The sequence below is a fragment of the Nicotiana attenuata genome, chromosome 12 (assembly GCF_001879085.1).
Source record: "Nicotiana attenuata strain UT chromosome 12, NIATTr2, whole genome shotgun sequence".
Classification (NCBI taxonomy): Eukaryota; Viridiplantae; Streptophyta; class Magnoliopsida; order Solanales; family Solanaceae; genus Nicotiana; species Nicotiana attenuata.
The window spans coordinates 28,285,535-28,306,848 of record NC_032000.1 but is presented as its reverse complement, the minus strand read 5'-3'; the positions used below and the strand labels follow the sequence as shown (position 1 = coordinate 28,306,848).

The 21,314-nt window shown below is 35.6% G+C and overlaps 3 protein-coding genes across 3 annotated transcripts in view; 1 reads left to right on the top strand and 2 right to left on the bottom strand.

The window, feature by feature from the left end:
- Positions 1,979-8,596, bottom strand: LOC109235495 (ABC transporter A family member 11-like). The gene is made up of 16 exons (XM_019401631.1): positions 8,074-8,596; positions 6,860-7,094; positions 6,519-6,736; positions 5,940-6,125; positions 5,749-5,844; positions 5,490-5,675; positions 5,203-5,362; positions 4,859-5,124; positions 4,334-4,451; positions 4,173-4,249; positions 3,989-4,078; positions 3,281-3,424; positions 2,904-3,206; positions 2,743-2,823; positions 2,472-2,648; positions 1,979-2,357 (listed from the first exon to the last, which is right to left on the bottom strand). The coding sequence occupies exons 1-16, from the start codon at positions 8,449-8,451 to the stop codon at positions 2,190-2,192; spliced, it is 2,883 nt and encodes a 960-aa protein (XP_019257176.1). The 5' UTR covers positions 8,452-8,596; the 3' UTR covers positions 1,979-2,189.
- Positions 11,098-19,208, top strand: LOC109235494 (ABC transporter A family member 7-like). Its single transcript, XM_019401630.1, has 18 exons — positions 11,098-11,388; positions 11,981-12,263; positions 12,359-12,438; positions 12,553-12,637; positions 13,133-13,252; positions 13,347-13,462; positions 13,760-13,921; positions 14,769-14,931; positions 15,011-15,136; positions 15,232-15,315; positions 16,417-16,778; positions 17,012-17,212; positions 17,370-17,479; positions 17,607-17,691; positions 18,169-18,297; positions 18,383-18,488; positions 18,618-18,706; positions 18,805-19,208. The coding sequence occupies exons 1-18, from the start codon at positions 11,332-11,334 to the stop codon at positions 19,084-19,086; spliced, it is 2,640 nt and encodes an 879-aa protein (XP_019257175.1). The 5' UTR covers positions 11,098-11,331; the 3' UTR covers positions 19,087-19,208.
- The window catches only part of LOC109235493 (vacuolar protein sorting-associated protein 29), a 5,124-nt gene continuing 3,603 nt past the window's right edge, over positions 19,794-21,314 (bottom strand). Inside the window, exons 2-3 of the mRNA XM_019401629.1 lie at positions 20,784-20,921; positions 19,794-20,368 (exon numbers count right to left, since the gene is read on the bottom strand). Coding sequence (XP_019257174.1) covers positions 20,078-20,368; positions 20,784-20,921 — 429 coding nt within the window. The 3' untranslated portion in view covers positions 19,794-20,077. The remainder of the gene's footprint in view (positions 20,369-20,783; positions 20,922-21,314) is intronic.

The following is a 21,314-nucleotide window of genomic DNA, read 5'->3' as shown; positions in this document are numbered from 1 at the left end:
TGAGGCTGCATACCGGCCAGCTTGTGGGGTGTGAACCAAAAGCTTGGTTTGTTCTATGCCATCTTAAGTCTCGATTATGAGATATCTAAGATTTGAGGAAGGTGAGGTATAGTCTCTAAAATTTACCATCTCTTCGGGCTGCAAAGGACAAAAAAAAAATCATCAAAGTCCAAATCAAGAATATTAGAATGGACACAAAGGTCTAAATAGATGAAATGGCCTCCGATTTTCGAGCGGAGATGAGTATCCATCCCTTCACACCTTGAGAGTAATCTCTCCGATATTCGGGCCACCTTGAGAGCAATCTCTCCGATAGGTGGGCTACCTTGAGAGTAATCTCTCCGATAATCGGGTCATCTTGAGAGTAATCTCTCTGATAGTTGGACCACATTGAGAGTAATCTCTCCGATAGTCGGGCCACATTAAGAGTAATCTCTCCGATAGTCGGATCGTCTTGAGAGTAATCTCTCCGACAATTGGGTCACATTGAGAGTAATCTCTTCAATAATCAAGTCACCTTGAGATTAATCTATCCGATGGTCGGGCCACTTTGAGAGTAATCTCTCTGATAATTGCCCACCTTGAGAGTAATCTCTCCGATATTCAGGCGGAGATGAGTACCCATCCCTTCACGCCCTAAGATTGTCTGATGAGTACCCATCCCTTCACGCCCTAAGATTGTCTGATCCATGCATACGTGTATTTATTGTGGGGAATTGGAAGATTAAAATTCTCGGACTAAAAGTAAGGTGAGGAAATTAGGATGATTACTTTAATCAAACCAATATTTGAGAGTATACTACTCTATTTAAGCATAAGTTTGTTGGGTCTGATTGATTCCACTAAGTCCAAAGCTTTATATATGTGCGTTGATTCCAATGTGCAAAAGCAGACTATCCTATTATAAGAAATGCTCAAAGAGTTGTATTATTTGCGAGATAGTTCAACTTCAACTTTACAAGAAATAATGTCTCATAAACTCTCACCAGGAGGAAGTATGTCTGAACACATTCATACTTCAAGCCTCGTCCTAGAGGTGCAATAGATCTCCACCTCCGACAAATCGTGAAGTAGAGGGCATTTGTAGACAATTAAAAATTTATCCATAAGAAATTTGGATTTAATCTCAAATACATTTTGGTCCAAATAAATATTTTGGGCTAATATAATTGGCTCAATTATATAAATTCAATATATATGGATTACATAAATAAATCTTAATTCATTGGGCTAGCCAATTTATTTGGGCTAAAGTAATGAGCTTAGTTCATTAAGCTCAAGATGTCATCTTCCTAGAGGCCCAGTTTGGTGCCACGTGTCAAACGGCGTAACATGTCAAGTCAAACAAAAAGGCCCAATAGGATCGTGCCACGTGTCAAAATGACAAGGCATGCCAAGCAAATTAAAAGGCCAATGAAAACGCGTCACATGTGCAAGTGACATGTTCTAGCCAATCAAATGTAGCCTTGTCACATTTCAATTTGATTGGTCAGAAAGAGTTTGTTCTTATCATAACTCTTCCGTCACACAACTATAAATAGGGGTCTTCGTAAACACCAGAAGTTATAACCAGAAGCAAGAGAGAGCTTGTGGATCAAGCTTCAAGCAATCAAGTTCAAGTTCAAGAACAAAAAATCAAGAAGGAGTACGAGTTCAAATCAAAATTCATGCTAGTTGAATTCAAGATCATCGTTCGTGGCAACAATATAGATTCAAGATCAAGCTCGAAGACCCTTGAATTTATTTTCTATTGGAAAGAAGAATTAGATGATTCATAGAGATTGTACACTCATATCATTTGAAATCAAATACTACAATTGTTGCAATATTTTTCGGCCTGATTTTATTTTCTCGACACAATTTATTGTCTACAGATACATATTTAAATCATGAAAACTTTGTTATGATCTTAGAGATGGAAATTAGCACAAAACTAATTACTACAAGTAGGGTGAAACAGACTTACTTTGCCAAAAGAAAAATATTTGTCTAATTGTCTCCATGAATATCACTGTTTGAAACTTATAAATATAATTCATTCTCATTATACGAAATCAAGATTTGTCTCCATGCGCTGCTCATAATAACTAAAATTTGAACTCTTTTGTAATGAGGCTAGGATATATTATACAAAGCATTACGTTAACTGAAGCAATTCCTTAAAACTGGTATACAATAAAACCTCTCTTTTAAGTTGTTAGTTGAAGACCTGGTGGAACTGGAATTTCATTAGAATGTCCTGAGATGCAGAGATTGCCATGATTATCCTGTTCCCAATAAACCTCAACCATAAGCCCTCGAGGGTTCTCCGAGGATGTTGTCCCTGGGATCTCGACATACTTCGATCCTAAGGGTACCTTCATTGCATTGTAAGGCCAATTAGTGACTTCGTTTTTTGAAAATTTTCATCTTTTCTCAGGATGCTGTTTAGCCAGTTAGCGATATATCTTCATCCAAATTGAAGCACTTACCTGGAGAGTGGTTCCGGATGCTAATGTCAGTGTCTTGATGCTTCCTTCAGATTTGGCTTCCTCTAGCTCTGCCTTCTTTGCAATGTTCATAAACACTTCTTCTAGCGTTGTAAGACCTATCTGGATATTTAGTATGCCAAATTCCGTTTTCCTGTTTTCTAGCTTGGAGAAAAATTTCTGATGCGGGTGCACCAATAATATCAGGATAAAGTTTGACTACTCATACAAATGTTAGCAGAACATGAGAAGTGACGTAGTAATAGTTACTTACTCCTAGTTGATTCTCCTTCTCGTGAGGAATAACAAAAGTCAAGAAGGATTTATCTTCCTCTTTTGGTGTGACATCTAAGTGCTGTAAACGAGATAACTTAAGTCAAGAGCATGAGTTTATTAGTTAAAGAAAATGTGAAAAAAGCGCTCCTACTAAAAGACCTGACTGAAGAATTCTTTGACTGCCTCACGTTTCCTGTCTATCACATTAGCAGCTGCAGAATTCACATCATCAGCAACTTTATTCAAACTAACTTTTGTAATAAAACCAGCTCCAAATCGAGATTTCAACGTGGTTGAAGTTCCAAGGCAGCGAAGTCTTCCCTTTGCCATAATTCCAATTCGATCAGATAAAATATCAGCTTCCTCCATAGAATGTGTTGTCAGAATGATTGAACGCCCTTGCTTTGCAGCCTCAATTACACTCCAGATATGCCTCCGAGTTACAGGATCCATACCAGTTGTCTACAAGTTGAAGAAATTTACTTCGGGATATAGAAAATACACGCATACTATTAAAGTAGTAAAGATTCACATACTGGTTCATCCAAAAAGAGAAGCTTCGGATTTCCAATCAATGCTATTGCTAAACTAAGGCGACGTTTCATTCCACCACTATAGCCACTGGCTCTCACTTTGGCTACATCATCAAGTTTTACATCAGCTAATAAACTGTTAGCTTCCTGTCATTCAAGTAAATGAAGAAGATTTTAGAGACAGATATCATATATCTGGAATGGCTGCACAATCAAACAAATTCCAGCATGAATGCAATTTTGTGTTAAGCTACTAGATATAATTATATGACTGCAGAATATGATATAGAACTGATGAATATGTAGATATTACAGATACCAGATTGCAAATTCTTTCTCCCAAATGACAAGTACTGAAGCTAGAGGATGTAGGATATCTATTTTTTTCCAATGATAGTACGTTGACACATGATATTTATTTTTGGTAACTTACAGATGTAAAGAGGAGGAGTCCTCCCTTCTTAATTGTATTTTTAAACTGTACACCAGTTTCCACTTAAGCAATTGTTTTATAAGGATCTCACGACGTATAGAATTAGACTTACCTAATTCTAACTTTGCTTTTGAGAAGATAAGGTATTGTGTCCCCCTCCTTCATGTATTTATGTCTTGGTTACATGTATATTGTAGTGGTCTAGGCCAAATCCCTCCTCACTACCACCAACACAAGGTGCATTTTATTAAAATAAAGAAAATGCTTCATAGGCTCACCAATCTTTTTGAAGTTGCAGATAATCCTTTGATGCTGGCGAAGAGTTCAAGGTGCTCTTGTCCAGACAATGCATCCCAAAGAGTGTCAAACTGCAATAGGGTAAGCAAAAGTTACTTTATGCTTTCTAAAAGTAAGGACCGCAGAACTTGAATTGACTAGTAATGGATACGGAACTACAGCTACCTGTGAGCAGACTCCAATTAGCTTTCTTATGTTTGAAATGCCAACCGCACTTCGGATAGAGTTTCCATATATTAATGCTGTTATAAAGAAAAATGTATCAGTTATACAATTCACTCAAACCGTAAAATTCATTTGTAAAGTTGAACTATTAAAGATATTACCATCTCCACGAGTCACTGGGGTTATGCCAGTTAAGCAACTAATTGCAGTCGTTTTGCCTGCTCCATTGGGTCCTAGGAGACAGAACAGTTGGTCCTTCTCAAGATTTAACCAAAGACCCTGATTAAAAAGTGCACCTTTCATCACTAAACATATTCCATTACATGTTATGGTCAAATGCTGGAAGAAAGGACAAGAGTTTCCTGTGTTTGCTGGCTTGGTATTGAAACTGTCACGCTATGTAGCAGGGGATCAGGCTCAGCCAAAAGGGGAAGTGCGTGATGGTAACCAATTCTAGATGGTGACGTCTATTATTTCGTGTGCCGATGCTAAGTGATTAAATAGTAAAATGGAAATTAGAGTTATTTCATTATGAAGAAAGGCAGCAGAAATAAATGATGGTTTCCACTAACTCAACGTATAAACTAAATGTGAATACTTATTGCTGCAAAAAAGAAATCCAGATTTGCCCCATTCAACTTTAGGCAAAAAGATACTTTGTAGTGAGGGAGTATAGGGAAATTCACCTGGACAGCTCTGTAAGCTTTCTTAATCTTGCATGTACAGTAAAAACAGCATAGACAACAAGAGTGGCAACTTAAGCTCATTGTTCCAGAATATGTCTTGGAAAGGTCTCGTAGCTGAACAGCAACATTGGGATCAATAATACCTCCCTTGACTTGTTGTTTCACCCTGTTTTCCTCGTCGAGAACACCCTCATCATCTTGGGAGAAACTGTCATTTGATAGTGCAGAACCAGAACCTAAAATGGGGGCATTTTCTGAAACAACAACTGAGAAAGAGCTTGGTTTTTAAATGAAATCAATAGGAAACCAATAAGGAAATGAGAGTTAATTTGAAATTTCAGTACCTTCCGGCTTCTCTTGACTTCGCCCTGTCCAATATCCAGGTTTTATAAAATAGAAAAGGGGTTTCCTTACGCCTGCTGAGTTGGGTATGATATTGTCTAGGTAGATAGCCAAAACAAGCCACAAGAAGCATGTTGATATAAGCCATCGATAATAGTGGAGCTGGCAAGACAAAAAAGTTCAGGAAATGGTTAATCAGCCTTATTTTGGAATAAATATGGTACTATAACACAGGATTGCATGATTCAAAAGGCTGAAAATCAAAAGAGAATTCAAAAGGCTACCATACCATTGAGTAGCATGATTCACCCAAATCACATCCTGATAACCTGCTCCAGCTGATCCCGTCACTGTCTGATCCATATTGTAACACATTTATGCCTCCAGCAAAAGGATTAGGTGGAAAAAAAGACCAAAGTATTCTTCTATATCTTGTTTTAAGGTCTGTATCATCATAGAGGGCCGGTGAAAATGTCTGTATTATAATAAAAAGAAACCAATTACTATAAGTGACTTATTATGTTTTAGAATTCTGAAAATTGACTTGCCAGAGTCCCGACACCAATTACAAATATAGCAAAACCAGCAGATGTGGTCGAAGAGGACTTGCGGATGAAGTTTGACAGTAGGAAGGCAAAACCAACCTAGCACAACAAGATGCGACAAGTTATCAGTCCTCAGATATTGCAAATGTGGCTTAAGTTAAACATAGCTTTCTATTTTAAAGGAGGGAACTCACCATGTTGAATTGGAAAAGAAAGAACAAAAGTAGTACAATCGTAAAGCTGTTTCTCAAGAAAAGGTGAAGCTGAAACATCATGCCAAACAGGACTATAAGGAGTGAGGAAATGAATGCCTTAAGTCCCTCCCATATTAGCCACGAGCACCAATAGGCAGAGTCATAAAGTCCCATCACAGTCATTGCCTGAAAATCAAATGAGAAAAATGGGAGAAAAAGTTGAAGTAATTTATATCCATAAGTTAGTAAACTCAAATAATTAACAAGATTTCATGGAACCAACTTTGTTCCAAGCAGCACAAACATTTCTAATACCCAATTATCTGACATAAATGTCAAAAGACATGATACTTGTTAGGAATTTTCATATTTTGCAAGCGATTTAAGTGCATTTCATAGTAATCTTGATTTTTCGTTTTAAATAATCCTCTATGCAAAGATGAAATAGAATAAAATATAAGTATTCCTAGAAACTTCATAAGAGCATGACATCTATACATAGTGAAATAACTTTCTGATTAATAATAATATACGGGAAAGTGCACAAAATCTTTTCTACGATAACAATGCACTAATCACCTGTCGAAGTTTGAGCTCCTTCTCAAGAACCATTAAGCTAATCTGAAATACAAAACCAAACATAGAAATTGCATAGAAGAAGATTGGACTGAACATTTCGACCAATGGCATAGCATCCATTCGGGAGTCAGAGTTTAGTAATGTATAGCTCTCATCCGTATCTTCTAGTACAGGATGTGGAAATTCCTCAAGACCCACATTCCAGCTGAACTTTGAATCTGTGAAAAGGGGATTGCAATCTTATTGACCAGAATGTTTATTGATGAGAAGCCATTAAGGTTTTTTATGCTTATGAAATTTTAAATTGATGGTAATGAAGCTAAATTGTTATCTTATATTACCTCCAAGCAAAGACCTCGCGATTTCACGAGATGCAGCTAACTGAAGGGGGATTAGGAATTTGAAAGTAGGATCTTCAGGTTGCCTTGGAACTGGAATATATGTAGAAGTATTTGTTACTACACCATAGCTTATAACTGTGGCATTTCGTTCCACAAAATGCAAAGCTCCAGGGGTACGCATTGGATCATTGAGAAGCCATTTTGTCAATTCGTCTTTCGTGCTAAATGACTTAACCTGCAAATAAAAGAGTTTAAATCATGTTCAACACAGAAGCATCTTGTGTACATTGTATTAAAAATCAAGTAACTTGATGAAAAGCAAAATTCTGTAACAATACTTTTACCTAACATGTTAAATTTGTTTTAAAAGATGAATTTTCAGCTGCAACTAGCAGACAGCAAATTTACTAACTTAGTACTTGAAAAGATGGAAAATGAGTGTCAAAGCATCTATTTTGCAAAATTTGATTCCTGAACTATTATGAAATAAAATCTACATTCGATAACTTACATAAAAGTACTATAAATCAGCATTTATTATTATTAAAAACATTTTCCAAATTGAAAGTGACTCTCCAAATAGTAATAATTTTTCGCAAAACAGGAGAAAGGAATCATTTACTAGGGTCTTTTAAATGAAAATATTTCATACAAAAAGCTTAAAATGAATAGCAGTGTTTCTACATTGTTAGGAGGACCCAGATTATTAACTGATGTTTCAAAACAAGATGGTCAAAACATCTAATTGTCCATATAAATTCATACGTATATAAATTTCTTTAACATTGTTTTAACTTTTAAATAAAAATATCTATTAAAAATTACATAAATCAGAATCTTTTATAACAAAAAGTAGTTAAAAAATTTTACAATATGGGCCACACAAAATGAAGAGAAAATGTCAAATTTTGCCCATGTACTCCGTACACTTTTGATTCACTCGTACCCTTACCATTAGCAAATCGTCTCCTATTTGCCTTTGCCATAAACAGGGTGAAATCCACGTGTCCAAATTCTTCAAGGAAAAAAAGTTTCAATTTATCTTTCAACTTTCGAAAATTACCCTCAGGTTGGAGCTTTGCTAGGCGTCAAGAACTATAATGAGCCTATTTGACGGAAAATTTGATGTAATTTGGGGTAGTGCAGGGCCAAATTTGATCATTTTTCCTAAAATGAAAGACCTCAACACAGAAAGCATTAATGCTTGTAATTACCTTGGTAGGAGATATGGAGCGACCAGGATTATTAGCAAGAATTCCATTAACAATGGATTGAATTCTTGGATTACCACTTCCACTCCACACAAAATCATAACACGGACGTTTCATAAAGAACTTGTGCTCACACGGAGGTATTGATGGGTTCATCAGAGGCTTTGGATCAGTGACAGCTCCGACTGCAGATGGATGTTTTGCCTTATAATCCATGGCCTTTTGGATTCCAAACAAAAGACCCATAAACAAGAGTGAAGAGAACAGTTGAAGAAATGTTGCTCTTTTGCTTCTCATTGAGATAAACAAGTTTTTCTTCAGTAAAGCCATTGTTTGTTGCCAAAATAAACGAAATCCCCTCTGCAGCTCCATTTGAGCCATCACAAAATTTGATTGAGGTTTTAACACTTGAAGTATTTGAAGAAAAAAATTATGGATATTGGGATTGAAAAATGGAGAGGTTAATTTATAATGGCAAATGTGAAGTCTCTAGGACCTCTGGTACTAATATTATTTTTAATGTTCTATTTTTGCTCTCAAGTGTTTTAAATGCTAATTTCCGCCAATTTTCCGTTACGTAATGGGGAAATGACTGATCTACCATTTACAGATGTGTTTTGCCAAAAAACAAATTGGAAAACTCAAACAAACCTACGATTTTGTCGTTGTTGACGGACAAGACAAAAAGGAAAAACTGACTGACTGACTGACTAGGTCTGACTCAGATGTCAGAATCTGAAGTAAGATGTAAAAAGTTGACAGTGATAAGAAAAGTGGAAATATTTAGCTAGCGTTTGGCCATAGATCCTAAATTTATTTTTAAAAATCTGATTTGGTTGAAGTTTGGTTTGAAGATGAAAATGTGTTTGGACATACGTTTTCAAAACATATTTTTCAACTTTATTTTGGAAAAACATGTATATAATTCTCAAGTTTTGGGACTTTGGCCCAAAATCAACTCAATAGCTGATTTTGGGATTTGAAATTTGGCCAAAATATGGGCAAAATTTATGGCCAAACATGAGTTTTAAAAATAAATCCCAAATTTATTTTGGCCAAACGGGGCCTTAGTTATTGCGTTATTTAAGATGTGTTTTAACAATTCACGACGGGACAGCCATGGAACATACTAACCAAAACCCATAATTCGTTCCATATTATCACAAGTATAAAACGATCAATCAAATTATATATTAACTTCAAATTATGTATCCAGACAGCTACTCCTTCCGTTCCAATTTATGTGAATATGTTTGACTAGGTACGAAGTTTAAAAAAAAATAAAGACTTTTGGAATTTGTGGTCCTAAACAAGTAAAAAAGGGGCTCAGAATTATTTGTATGGTTATAAAAGGTTCTCATTAAGGGCAGAATTGTAAGTTTAAGCTAAATTGTTATCAAATTTAGAAATGGGTCATTCTTTTTGGAACAGACCAAAAAGAAAATAGATTCACATAAAATGGAACAGATGGAGTATATATCATCGTAATCGAGGATAGAGGAAATAAATTATGATTGTAACTGACAACGGTTAGACATTTTTGGGACCTAATTTCTTCGCAGTATACTAGTATTTTAAAATATGTGTCTGTCAAATATATAGAAGTGTGTAATTGATAGCGCAGTATTACGATCTGTTGAAGCATTTTATGTTATTCAAAGTACAGCCTTAAGTGCAAGTGGTGTTTATTTTTTATGTTAAGGTTGCGTCATTTTCACGTATGTATAAGATGAGTATGAAGATAAGACTGACTCAATCTTTTACTACAATTTCTGTAAACTGAATATAATTTCGATTTGTTGAATTCTTTTTTTCATTTGAGAATTGTTAGATAAATCATAAGGGTTTACATAAGCTTTGATGATTTATGTCAGTTATTGAATATATTAAAGTAAGTAATATACCATCACATGAGTTCATTATTCTAAGCATACAAAAACTACTAATGAATACACATATCTATTTTCACCATTCTTTTGCTAATAAGGGAAAACCAATTTAAATGCATATTGTTTGTTTAGTATACAATCTGACCATGTGAGCAAATAATAATATAAATTTAAACCGTAGTCTTTAATTAGTATATTACATCCATGTGAACGATTTAATAGATGGTACATTATATATCCTTTAAAAAGTTAGTGGCACAAATAGCAATGGTCCTACCATTAAACTACATTCAAATTGAGATCTTGTTTCGATATTAGGGAAAATAATAAATGAAGGGGAAGTTAAGAAGTTCCTTTTTCCTTCAAAAAAACAAAGAAGATGCTTCCTTTTTGGAACAAGATTAATGTTAGAGGAAAATAAATTCATAAATTTTGTTTTTACTCCAATGGGAACAAAAGAAAGAAAATTATAGTCTTTTATAGCCTATTTGGTCAAGCTTCTAAAATTAATTTATTTTGAGAAGTGTTTTCTTAGAAGTACGTACTTTTGGTGAAAAACAATTTATGTTTGATTAATTAAGTTGAAAAGCACTTCTGAAGAAGAATTAGTGTTTGACAAAGTTTTTAGAAAGTGCTTCTAAGTGTATTTTTCTCAAATGTGTTTTTCAAAAAAGTATTTTTGGGGAGAAGCTATTCTTTTCTATTTTTTCAAAACTGCTTCTACTTCTTCTCTAAAACACTTTTTTTCTAAAAACTTGGCCAAACACTTCAATTTTGAAAAAAAAGAAAAGTGTTTTTGACCGTGAAGAAACTTGACCAAACACGCTATTAATTCCTCTTCTATTTTTATCATAAGTGTTTTTTTAATATATTAATTTTTACCGTTTTACACATTTAATGGAAAGTAGAAAAAACGCGGAATCTGTAACTTTTGTTACTACATTTAACTTTTAAGTCGTGTTCTCTTATTCATATACGCACTTATTTGAACAAAAAAAGAAGATAAAAATAAAATTGATCAGAAAAGACTGTTTGCACTAATCCAGATATGGGACCCACAATTAATATCCTATAAGTAGTAATTAACGTTGGGATCTAGATTTGTTCCTAGTTTGATGGACATGCGAAATATGAAGGGAGGGGCACTTTAGTCTTTCAATCAAGGGTAGTTTGGGTATAAAGAAACAGCTGTTCCTTCCGCTTGAAAATCCTTACAAATGGCTTCTCTTGCAAAAATCCAACATGCAGTTACAACTTTTTTGAGTACACAGAAATCGAAATGAAGTGAAAAAGAGGATATAATATATTTCAGTTGTTTTATTCAGGAGTTGTAGTAGTAGTTATTCTTTGTTACAGAGCTTGACGTCCATCAATGGCAAACTTTTGCACTCAAGCCAATGCTTTGTTCCGCAAGAACCTTACTTACCATGTCAGTTCAATTCCCCCTTCTCATTTTTTCATAATCCATATTTATAGTTTTAATTTTTCATTTCAATGTAACATGATTGTAGTGAATTATACAGTCTCTCGTATTATATGGAAGGACATACAAAAAATTGTTGGATCACTTCATAAAAAATTACAATGTTTTTTTCCTCCTCTCTCTCTTTATCAGTGCCTGTACGCAAGTGGCTACCCTTTAACAAAAACAGCTTCATAAGAAATGTTTTAGATTGGGTGCTGGAATTTTGTTACATGCTTTTCATTTTAAAGTCTGTTTAATGTGAACCCAAAATTGGGTTATAGAGAATGTTGTTGAGTTATGTAGTGTAAGGAAAAGGTCCAAAATGGTGGATGCAGCTCTTTTAGGATTATTTTTTCCTGAAACTGAAAGTTAGTCTTAGAAATCAAATAATTGTGTCTAATTTTGGTTTCAATTAAAGAAGCAAGCATCTGTTATGAAGTGATCTTGAAATCATGAATCTGGCTGTGAATTTCAAAGTGATTTCTTAATTCTTCGATATAACATTTATTGTTTTGTCTGAAAAACTATACTAGTATATTTTTAATGTCATTTTCAGAAACGGCATGCAAGATCACACTTGAAGGTCATTTTGTTCCCAGCTATCCTCTTTGTGTTACTTGGTGGTATGCAAACCTACTTCAACAAGCAGGAAAGAGAGCATTTTGAGGCCGATAATCCGAATGGATATCCTCCCTTGTTGCAAATCCCTTCTCCCAAATTCCGTGCTGTCGCCACAGATTCTATCCAATTTCCAGGCTTGCCTGATGCGTCATGCAGGGAAACTGATTCATGTCCAGTAACCATACTTATCACAGGGAGCAATAGAAGTTTTGCAGAAAGTAAATGTTTTTTTTTTCTCATGTCATTTGTTTTCATAATTAGGACACTCATGACTTGCTCTTTCTTCTAAATGTAATTTGTGAATTTTTTATAGGTGTGGCTGGAAAGATGTTCACAGATACTCCTGATCCAAATTCAACTTCTGATGTAGATACTATTGCAAATGGCATTTTTGTGAGTTCTCTTTTCTCTTCCTTCTCTTTTCTTCTTTTCTGGATTTTAGTGTCTCTTTTATACTTATCATGTTTTGGGAGTACTTTATAACACTTGATTTTATAATTACTACAGGGAAGAAATGATGGCCTGTCTAGTCCTCTCGTTCATGTTCGATCTCGATGCTCCAAAAACTCTTCATCAGAAGTAGCGGAATCCGGTAATGTCTTTATTGCCACTCATTACTGCTACTGTCTGTCCAACATATCTGAACTTATTTCTTTGCAGAAGCCTAACAATTGCTTTAGCCCGCGCAATTACTAAATCCAAATAAATTTGAATCCATTTAGTTTGACTCTTAGGGCGAGTCTATTTACTGGCTATCGCTTTTGCTTTGCACCTATTTTCTGGCTTTCATGATGTTGTTACTTTTTCTTATGGTATCTGTTGGTGGTGTTGATATTGTCTCTTTTCTTTTCGTCTTCTTGAGCCGAGGGTCTTTCGGAAACAGCCTCTCTACTCCTCGAGGTAGGGGTAAGGTTTGCGTACACACTACCCTCCCCAGACCCCACTAATGGGATTTTACTGGGTCGTTGTTTTTGTTGTTAGTTTGACTCTTAGAGTTTCTTTTATGCTGTTACAATGCTGTCAGGCATATTATATGTTCATCTACAATGGAGTGCTGTAATGTGAATTACGTTCCTTTCATATTTAGATGTGATATGCGTCGAAGGTTTAAATTTGTGGCGTAATAGCTCTTTGGAGATTAACACTGAGCTATTCAAAGGATTCAGAGAAGGAAATACAGATGGAAAAATTAATGCATTTTTGGCAGGTTAGCCCCTATATATGATGTTTGGCATATAACTTCAGATCTCTAACTCCCTCTAGGGGGTATACTTCCTATTGATTTTTCTCCATTCCCGCAGCTTACGATTTCTTGGATACAAGTGGAGAGCAGTTCAAGGTCATCATACAATACAATTCTACTAATGTGCAAGATCATAATCCTCTATTGTTAAAAATATCACGTTCTGAGAATATGGTATGTCCTTTACCCTTCTTTATGGTCACAATAGAATGTTTGCCAGATAAACGAAAGCTCTATCTAGCTTAGATGTTCTTAATTTCTTTTAGTTCAGGGGCTAGCTTGGTTACCAAAAGTTGCTCGCGAAGCTGAACTGATCTATGTTTTAATGCTTAGTGTGAAAATTTGTATTTCCTTCATCATGGTGCAATGTTTTGCATCTCCTGATTTTTTGCAAAATCTGGTGACATATATAGAGTAATTTTTGCAAGATCATAGTTAAAGAGTATTGACTGTTTCTTCTGTTTTATGTAGGCATCAAATGGCTATATCCGATTTTTACGTGGTCCTGCCATAAAGATGAATCTTGAGTATGTAGCTGAGATGCCAACCCCTGCTGGCTTCCAAAGGCCACCCGATGCACTTTCATTTATAAATATTGTCTTTTTCACATGGGTCATTCTACAAATATTCCCGGTAACTATCTATTTAGTTTGTTAAGAGTCGCATAATTGAATGCTTATGGTGGAAGTTATTTGCAATTATCATCTACAAGTATCTACTTTCTTGATGATTGGCTTTCATTCAAGTTAAGTTATTTTGGTCGTCCACATTATTGCTTACGAACATGAATAATTGCAAAAGATTGATTCTCAGTTCTTACTTCTTACTAAGAAACTTCATTCAGTCATTTATAATCTGCAGATGCGAGTACTCTTTCCTCAATATTACACGGTTAATCCACTTCACTTGGGTTGTTGCTAATGTTCTTACAATATCATCCTAGACTGGTAAAACAAATACATGAAAAAGAAAATTCTGTCTCTCTATGGTGTATTTTTAAATTGTGTGAAGTGCCTCATCTAAAACTTAAATGGCCAGAGAAGGAATGCTTTATTTTATTTATAATTTAGATCTGCAACACACGTACTCATGTGCAGGCCTAGTTTATTTTTATTTTTATGAGTTAAGCACGTGGAGATAATTTGATGATAGGTTGTGTTGAGACTCGAAATTGGGGATGTCCATCTGTTCAGATATCATATTGATTTTGGTGAACTGCTTCATTTAAAAGCTTAAAGTGCAAGAAAGATGAAGCGTTTATTACTTATATTAGGTGTTTTCTACACTTTAGAACAGATTTACTTGCCTGACTACGAAGGAAAAACAATTTGAAGTTTCTTTTCCCATTTGGACTAAATAAGCATACACTCTCACCATTGTCCCACTTCTAAGCAATAAATTAAGAGATATAATTTTATGCAACTGAATAGTTAAAGTCGTATTCTTTCCATCTTAATAATAGGATGTTGTTTGAGTGTAGGTTATATTATCATCTCTTGTTTACGAGAGGCAACAGAAGTTACGGATCATGATGAAGATGCACGGACTTGGAGATGGCCCTTATTGGGTGATTTCTTACATATATTTTCTTGCTATATCTTTAATCTACATGTCCTGTTACTTTGTATTTGGAGTACTGACAGGTAAATACATACAAAACTAAGCTGCGCTCGTTCTCTCTCATTTAAACTAGCTGGTTCATTATGTTTTCTTGTTTTACAGGGTTAACAATATTCAACCTGAATTCTTATGGTGTCCAGTGCATCTTTTACTTTGTCTTCACAAACTTGCAAATATCTTTCGCCTTCCTGTTAGCTGCCTTATTCTCTAATTTAAAGACAGCATCAGGTCTGTATCAGTGAGAAACTCGTTACAAGGTCCTTTTTAATGCATGAATAATCAACTCAAATAAGATGAATAACTACCATATTTGAATGTTGCAGTTGTTGCTTATACAATTGTCTTCGGTACGGGGATCATGGCTTTTCTTCTTTTCCAGCCACTCGTAAATGATGCATCATTTCCTCGTAAGTAGGTTAAAAAGTTAATTTGAATTATCTTTTATGCTAATTTTAATGCATTCTTGCTTTGAGCCGATAGTCCATCAGAAACAACCTCTCTACCTGCACAAGATAGGGGTAAGGATTACGTACACACCACCCTCCCCAGACCCCACTTGTGGGATTACACTGGGTATGTTGTTTGTTTTGTTTGTTAGAGAGATGATACTTAATACGTTATCAAGGAACTTAGGCTGCATCAGGTCTTGAATTATTGTTCTCTTTTACCCTTCCCTACACCTTATCCGCTATGAAGAATTTCCTAAGGAACAAATTTTTCTCTTCTATTCCTTTTGGAATCAACGGCAACTAAGCACGGGAAATTTATTTTTAACCCGCTCACTGTAAATAGAGAGCAAACTGTTTATTTTCTGGTTCTTAATCATTGTCTCCATCCGCACGAACAATTTTACTAGCTATCAGCAAGGAGGTAACTAGAGTTGAAACCATTGATTTATCAGTTTATATTTTCTCAAAAATAAGCTTTAATGCAACATGCTAAAGACTTGATAGACGTGATTAATTCTAGGTGACAAAGATACAAATGTTGAAGGTTAAAAGTTTGTACTACGAATTTCTGCTTCCCTGAGAGACTGGTTCTTTTTTCTATTACACCACTTGTAACACATTGCAGCTGTTCATTGATATCTTTCATTCTCTTAGATAGATTATGGTTGCAGGAAGAAAAAACATAGACGCTTGTGCAATATTTGTTACTTGGTGTTTCATGGTTCTCTCTAGAGGAACTTTTTATAGCTTACTTTCTGGAGTAATTGTGTAGTTCTGATTTATCATAGCATCATTTGTAAGTTCATTGGAAAACGATGTGGCGAAATGCTTCCATCTGAATTTGGCTGTCTGGATCATTATGACTGTCTCCCTGTTCTCATTGCATTTAAGTGGAATTAGAAATCCTCAAGTTTTGATTACCCAAGCAGTTGTTTATGAGGAAATATTTATATCAATTTGTAATACTTGGAGATTCTACTTCTGCCGTTTATGTGTGAGGATCTTTCTATGCCATGTACTTTTCGAATTAATGATGTAACAAGTGTTTTCCTGGTTTAGGTGGTTGGCTTATTGTTTTGGAATTGTACCCTGGTTTTTCTCTATATCGAGGGTTATATGAGCTGTCCAAATTTGCCCAAGGGGCATTTAAAATAGGGACTTATGGAATGTATTGGGAGTACCTTATTAGCAACGGTAATGGCGTGAGAGAGGTTCTAATTATTATGTCAGTGGAGTGGGTAGTATTTCTGATTTCCGCCTACTACTTGGATCAAGTTATATCATCTGGAACTGGGAATCGCAGGAGTCCTTTATTCTTCTTGCCGTGTTCTCAGAAGAAGCATTTAGCATCATTTCAGAAACCATCTTTTCAGAGCCAGGAATCTAGTGTTCAAATGGAAGACAATGATGTTCTCCGAGAGGTAACTCATATTACCTTTTCTCACTCAGCCTTTTCATGAAGAGGAGTCCTCAAATTGATAGTCACTTCGTGGACCATTGATTCAGGCATTATAGTACAAACTCTTGTTCAGATCCCTAACATTTCTTTGATCATATCTACATTTGCCATGATCAAGTAACGGTCACTTGAATATAGTTATTACTTCCCTGTTGTGTAGATCACTTCATTGTGGTTTCCTGGCTTGCTTTACAGAGGGAGAAGGTCGAGCAGTTGTTGAATCAGCCACATCCCAACTATTCTGCCATATGCTATAACCTCAAAAAGATGTATCCAGGGAAGGATGGGAACCCTAATAAAGTTGCTGTCAAAGGATTATCTCTAGCATTACCACGCGGAGAGTGCTTTGGAATGCTTGGTCCAAATGGTGCCGGCAAAACTACCTTCGTTAGTATGGTTAGTAAAACTTTGATCAAATGATAATAAATGTTTTACCATATCTGCCATGGTTCCTTGTGCTCGGTCGAATTTTTTTATAGATTGCCATGTAATTGCATTTTCACTCGCATTTTCTAGACGTTGAAACTTATCAATAATTGTTCTTGAGTGATAGATGACTGGGCTCTTGGAGCCAAGCTCTGGAGCAGCGTATATTGAAGGTTTAGATTTGAGGACTCAAATGAATGAAATATATGGCAGTATGGGTGTGTGTCCACAACATGAGTAAGTAACATATACTTTCGATGTAGGCAAATGGAAGAACTTATGTTCCCTTACTGCCTGATTTATCCCCTTTGCATCTTAAAGTATTAACCTGTCTCATTTTCCATGTTTCTCATCAATCATAAAGCTTGCTTTGGGAGACCCTAACAGGAAGGGAACACTTATTATTTTATGGAAGATTAAAAAATCTCAAGGGTTCTGCGTTAAGCCGAGTACGTGAATATAACTCCTCAGTTTCTTATTAATGTATGCTACGTAGAAGTAAAACCTGAGACGTTGTTTGCACAGTACGTCAATATTTTGATTTATTTACTTGTGCAACTTTGAATTTGAAACAGGATGAAACTGTTCTCCAGCTTTTAGTATGCTCGCTCACTGTGTATGTGTGATGCGTATGTGTACAGAGTGTATACAAATTGAATAAAAAGCTAATTAACTGGCTAATGCTGCTCTGAAATAGTTTGTACATGTGATTATTTCGTAGATCGTAACAAATGAACTGATAAACCAGATGTGGACAATACGTTGCATCAAAGGTCCTTTGTATTCGTTGGTTTATTGACTATAATTTGCTGCCAGTATGTTTCTTACAGTGTTACAGCAAAATCATTAAGGTGGAATTCTATTCCTTGACAGGAAACTGTTTAGAGCATATTGACTGATGGTTCTGTTCTATTGTGTTGGAAAAGGCAGTGGAGGAATCTCTCAAAAGTTTCAATCTTTTCCAAGGTGGAGTTGGTGACAAAGCAGCAGGAAAATATAGTGGAGGTATGAAGAGAAGACTCAGTGTGGCCATCTCATTGATCGGGGACCCTAAAGTATGCGTCTAAGTCTCTGTCCACTTATATTATTTGTCCTAACATTGTGCATTCCTGTTGATGGAGGGTCTTTTAAAATTTGAAGGTTGTTTATATGGATGAGCCCAGCACAGGACTTGATCCTGCTTCAAGGAAAATGCTGTGGGATGTTGTGAAGCGTGCAAAACAAGATCGAGCAATCATTCTTACCAGTACTCCACTTCACTTCACTCTAATTTGTTATAAACAATCAGTATCAGTTTTCCTTTGTTACATTAATGGTAACTTGAATGATTGCTCGATGTCATAGCCTTGATGTCATATCATTCTATTTCTCTCAGCACACTCCATGGACGAGGCGGAATATCTTTGTGATAGGATAGGTATCTTTGTTGATGGAAACTTCCAGTGCTTGGGAACTATAGATGAGGTAATGCCTATGTTCTTTTCAACATTGAAATTCTTGCAACATGACCATCACATAACAGCTTGGATTGGATTTCTTTGATTTGTTCATGTGAATGACAGCTAAAGGCTAGATACGGAGGATCGTACATGTTCACCGTGACAACCTCACCAGAGCATGAAAGAGATGTGGAGGTCTTAGTGAAACATCTATCTCCACATGCTAAGAAGACTTACCATTTGTATGGAACCCAGAAATTTGAGCTGCCAAAAGACGAGGCTAAAATTTCTGATGTATTTCTAACAGTTAAACTTGCAAAGCAGAAGTTTACAGTCCAATCTTGGGGTTTGGCTGACACATCTTTGGAGGATGTCTTCATTAAGGTGGCAACTGAGGCACAATGATTTTCTACTTATGTTGCTTTGTCATACTATAGGTCATACTACCCTTCATTTTGCTCATGTTACATGTAATTTTCAAGTATTCCTTTCAAGTCATCAATCTCAGTTTAATGTATTAAGATTAACAGGCTTATTTTGTTTAGAAACCAAAGGTAATGTGTTTTCTGATACCAATTACTCTATTTTTTTTTCGAGTTTAGGCAACATATTATTTGATTTTGTTAAACATAACCGAATCCAGAAAATGGGGCTTTTCTTTAGATAAATGGCAATGCTGCTCCCCCTTCATCCATCTTGTTTAAATCTGCCCTAATATTTATCCATAATCCTTTTTTATAAACCAAATTTTCCAAAGCTAAATCCGAATACTTGGTTTTAAAAAAACAAAAGAACCAAAACTAGTAGTTAACCATCTCAAAATTAGTCCTAAATCAACACTGAGTTTCAATCCAAAGAAATGAAATAAGATACTTTTTTGTAGTGTTTCTGAGATCGTGCTTTATTAACATTACGCAAGCTTCGTTCAACTTGCACATTGGGAAAGTAGTGGGTCCATGCTTTTGACTGAAGAATACTATCGCAAAACAGCAACTATGAGTTACTATTTGAAAAAAAAAAAAAAACACCACATGAATATTGTACATTATTTAGCATTCTTTGCTCATATCAATCTAGGGACCTACTAATAATAATAATTAGAAGAGGCAAAGTTGATCAAGACAAAGATGTGAACTTATTTTAGATTAAGATGTACAATTTATCCAAAAAATAACCACAAAACCATTTAAAACAAAAACGGATGAAACTCGTATTATCTTTAGTTTGATTTGGTTTATATATTAATCTAGTAGGCTTGAATAACTCAAACTCAAACTCGTAAACATCCCAACAAAAACTATCCAAATAGGAAAGCAAGCAGGAAAGCAATGGCGTATTAACACTTGGGCCTTGATTGAAATCTGTAGCACACGAGTCTTCTTGTTCAATGAATATTCTATGTTGTTGATGTTTTCTTGAAATCGATCTTGTCAACTTTAACTTCTCCATCAATGAGTTCATAAACATAGACCACAACACGCAGGCCATCAATGTCCATGAGAACAAAGCTGGGGTTGACGTCATAAGTGATGCTGCTGTAGGCACCAGTGGCAGATCCTGGATTTATAACCACCCCTGCTTCATGTTTGTATGCTGTGAACTGATGGGTGTGGCCAGTCACAAGTATGTCGACGTCCAATTGCCTCTGGAGCATGGCTAGAGAGTCCAAGTCCCCCCACGGAACAACCTTCAGGACAAGAAACACGAGGAGAGACTATTACCACCAAGGAAACATATTTCTATCTTACAGGTGCAGCAAAAGTTCATTCATTCTCTTAGAAAAAGTTCCAAGATTTTATCAGATTAGATGATTCAATATCGGCACCTGTATATATAATGGTATATATGCCAGAAGGTGCATATAAAACACACACATAGTGCATGTTGACACCTGACACATAGTAAAGATGATAAACATCATATGATTGAGCAAAGAGTACTTGGGTGTTAGGATTTATCCCAGACAACAATTAACAAGTAGCTACAACAAATGCCACTCAGATCACCTGAAAACCGCAAAGGAGTTACCTCATAATTAAGGAATCATCAAGCTTATCATCAGTTCAAAATAGGACAAAGGAAAGAAAGTTTAGTGTTCAGACCTGGTGCCCATGGCATAATCCAAGCTTGAACTGACCAATGGTCAGCGTTTTGGTTTCTGGGTAACGTGCCTCCTCATCATATTCCCCTCGACTAATATGCAAGTCAGGACAAAGACTCTTCAAATAATCATGAATTTCCTGCAGAAATAATTCAATGAGACAAATGAATACGTGAACAATACATTCACATTGAATGATATATTTTTGGGAGTACAGAACAATACATTGTTAAGGCAGTGCATTGCACAAGAATTGCCAGAAATGGTGATTATCAGATGTACCACAGTTTCTATAACGGAACATATCTCAAGGAAGCATGAACTACATCCTTCATGCCTAAACCAAATATTGAATGCTTTCTGAAGAAATAACAAGGCCAAGAAAGAAAAGACAAGACTGCCTGTAGTTCAAACTCCACCGATTTAATTCTTGAATTTGCCTCCATCCTATTTATCTCTTCTGCTTCTGATGAACCCAAAGAAATTTATTGGACAAATCGGGGGTTTGGGGGGGGGTGGGGGGGGTAGGTTA

Coding starts and splice junctions, on each gene's coding strand:
- LOC109235495 (XM_019401631.1), bottom strand. CDS start 8,451: ATGGCTCAAATGGAGCTGCAGAGGGGATTTCGTTTATTTTGGCAACAA. Junction 6,737..6,859: donor CGCGAGGTCTTTGCTTGGAG/GTAATATAAGAT, acceptor CCCTTTTCACAG/ATTCAAAGTTCAGCTGGAAT. Junction 4,452..4,858: donor AAGCTTACAGAGCTGTCCAG/GTGAATTTCCCT, acceptor CTTTTTAATCAG/GGTCTTTGGTTAAATCTTGA.
- LOC109235494 (XM_019401630.1), top strand. CDS start 11,332: ATGGCAAACTTTTGCACTCAAGCCAATGCTTTGTTCCGCAAGAACCTT. Junction 12,638..13,132: donor ATCAGAAGTAGCGGAATCCG/GTAATGTCTTTA, acceptor TTTCATATTTAG/ATGTGATATGCGTCGAAGGT. Junction 17,213..17,369: donor AAACTACCTTCGTTAGTATG/GTTAGTAAAACT, acceptor CTTGAGTGATAG/ATGACTGGGCTCTTGGAGCC.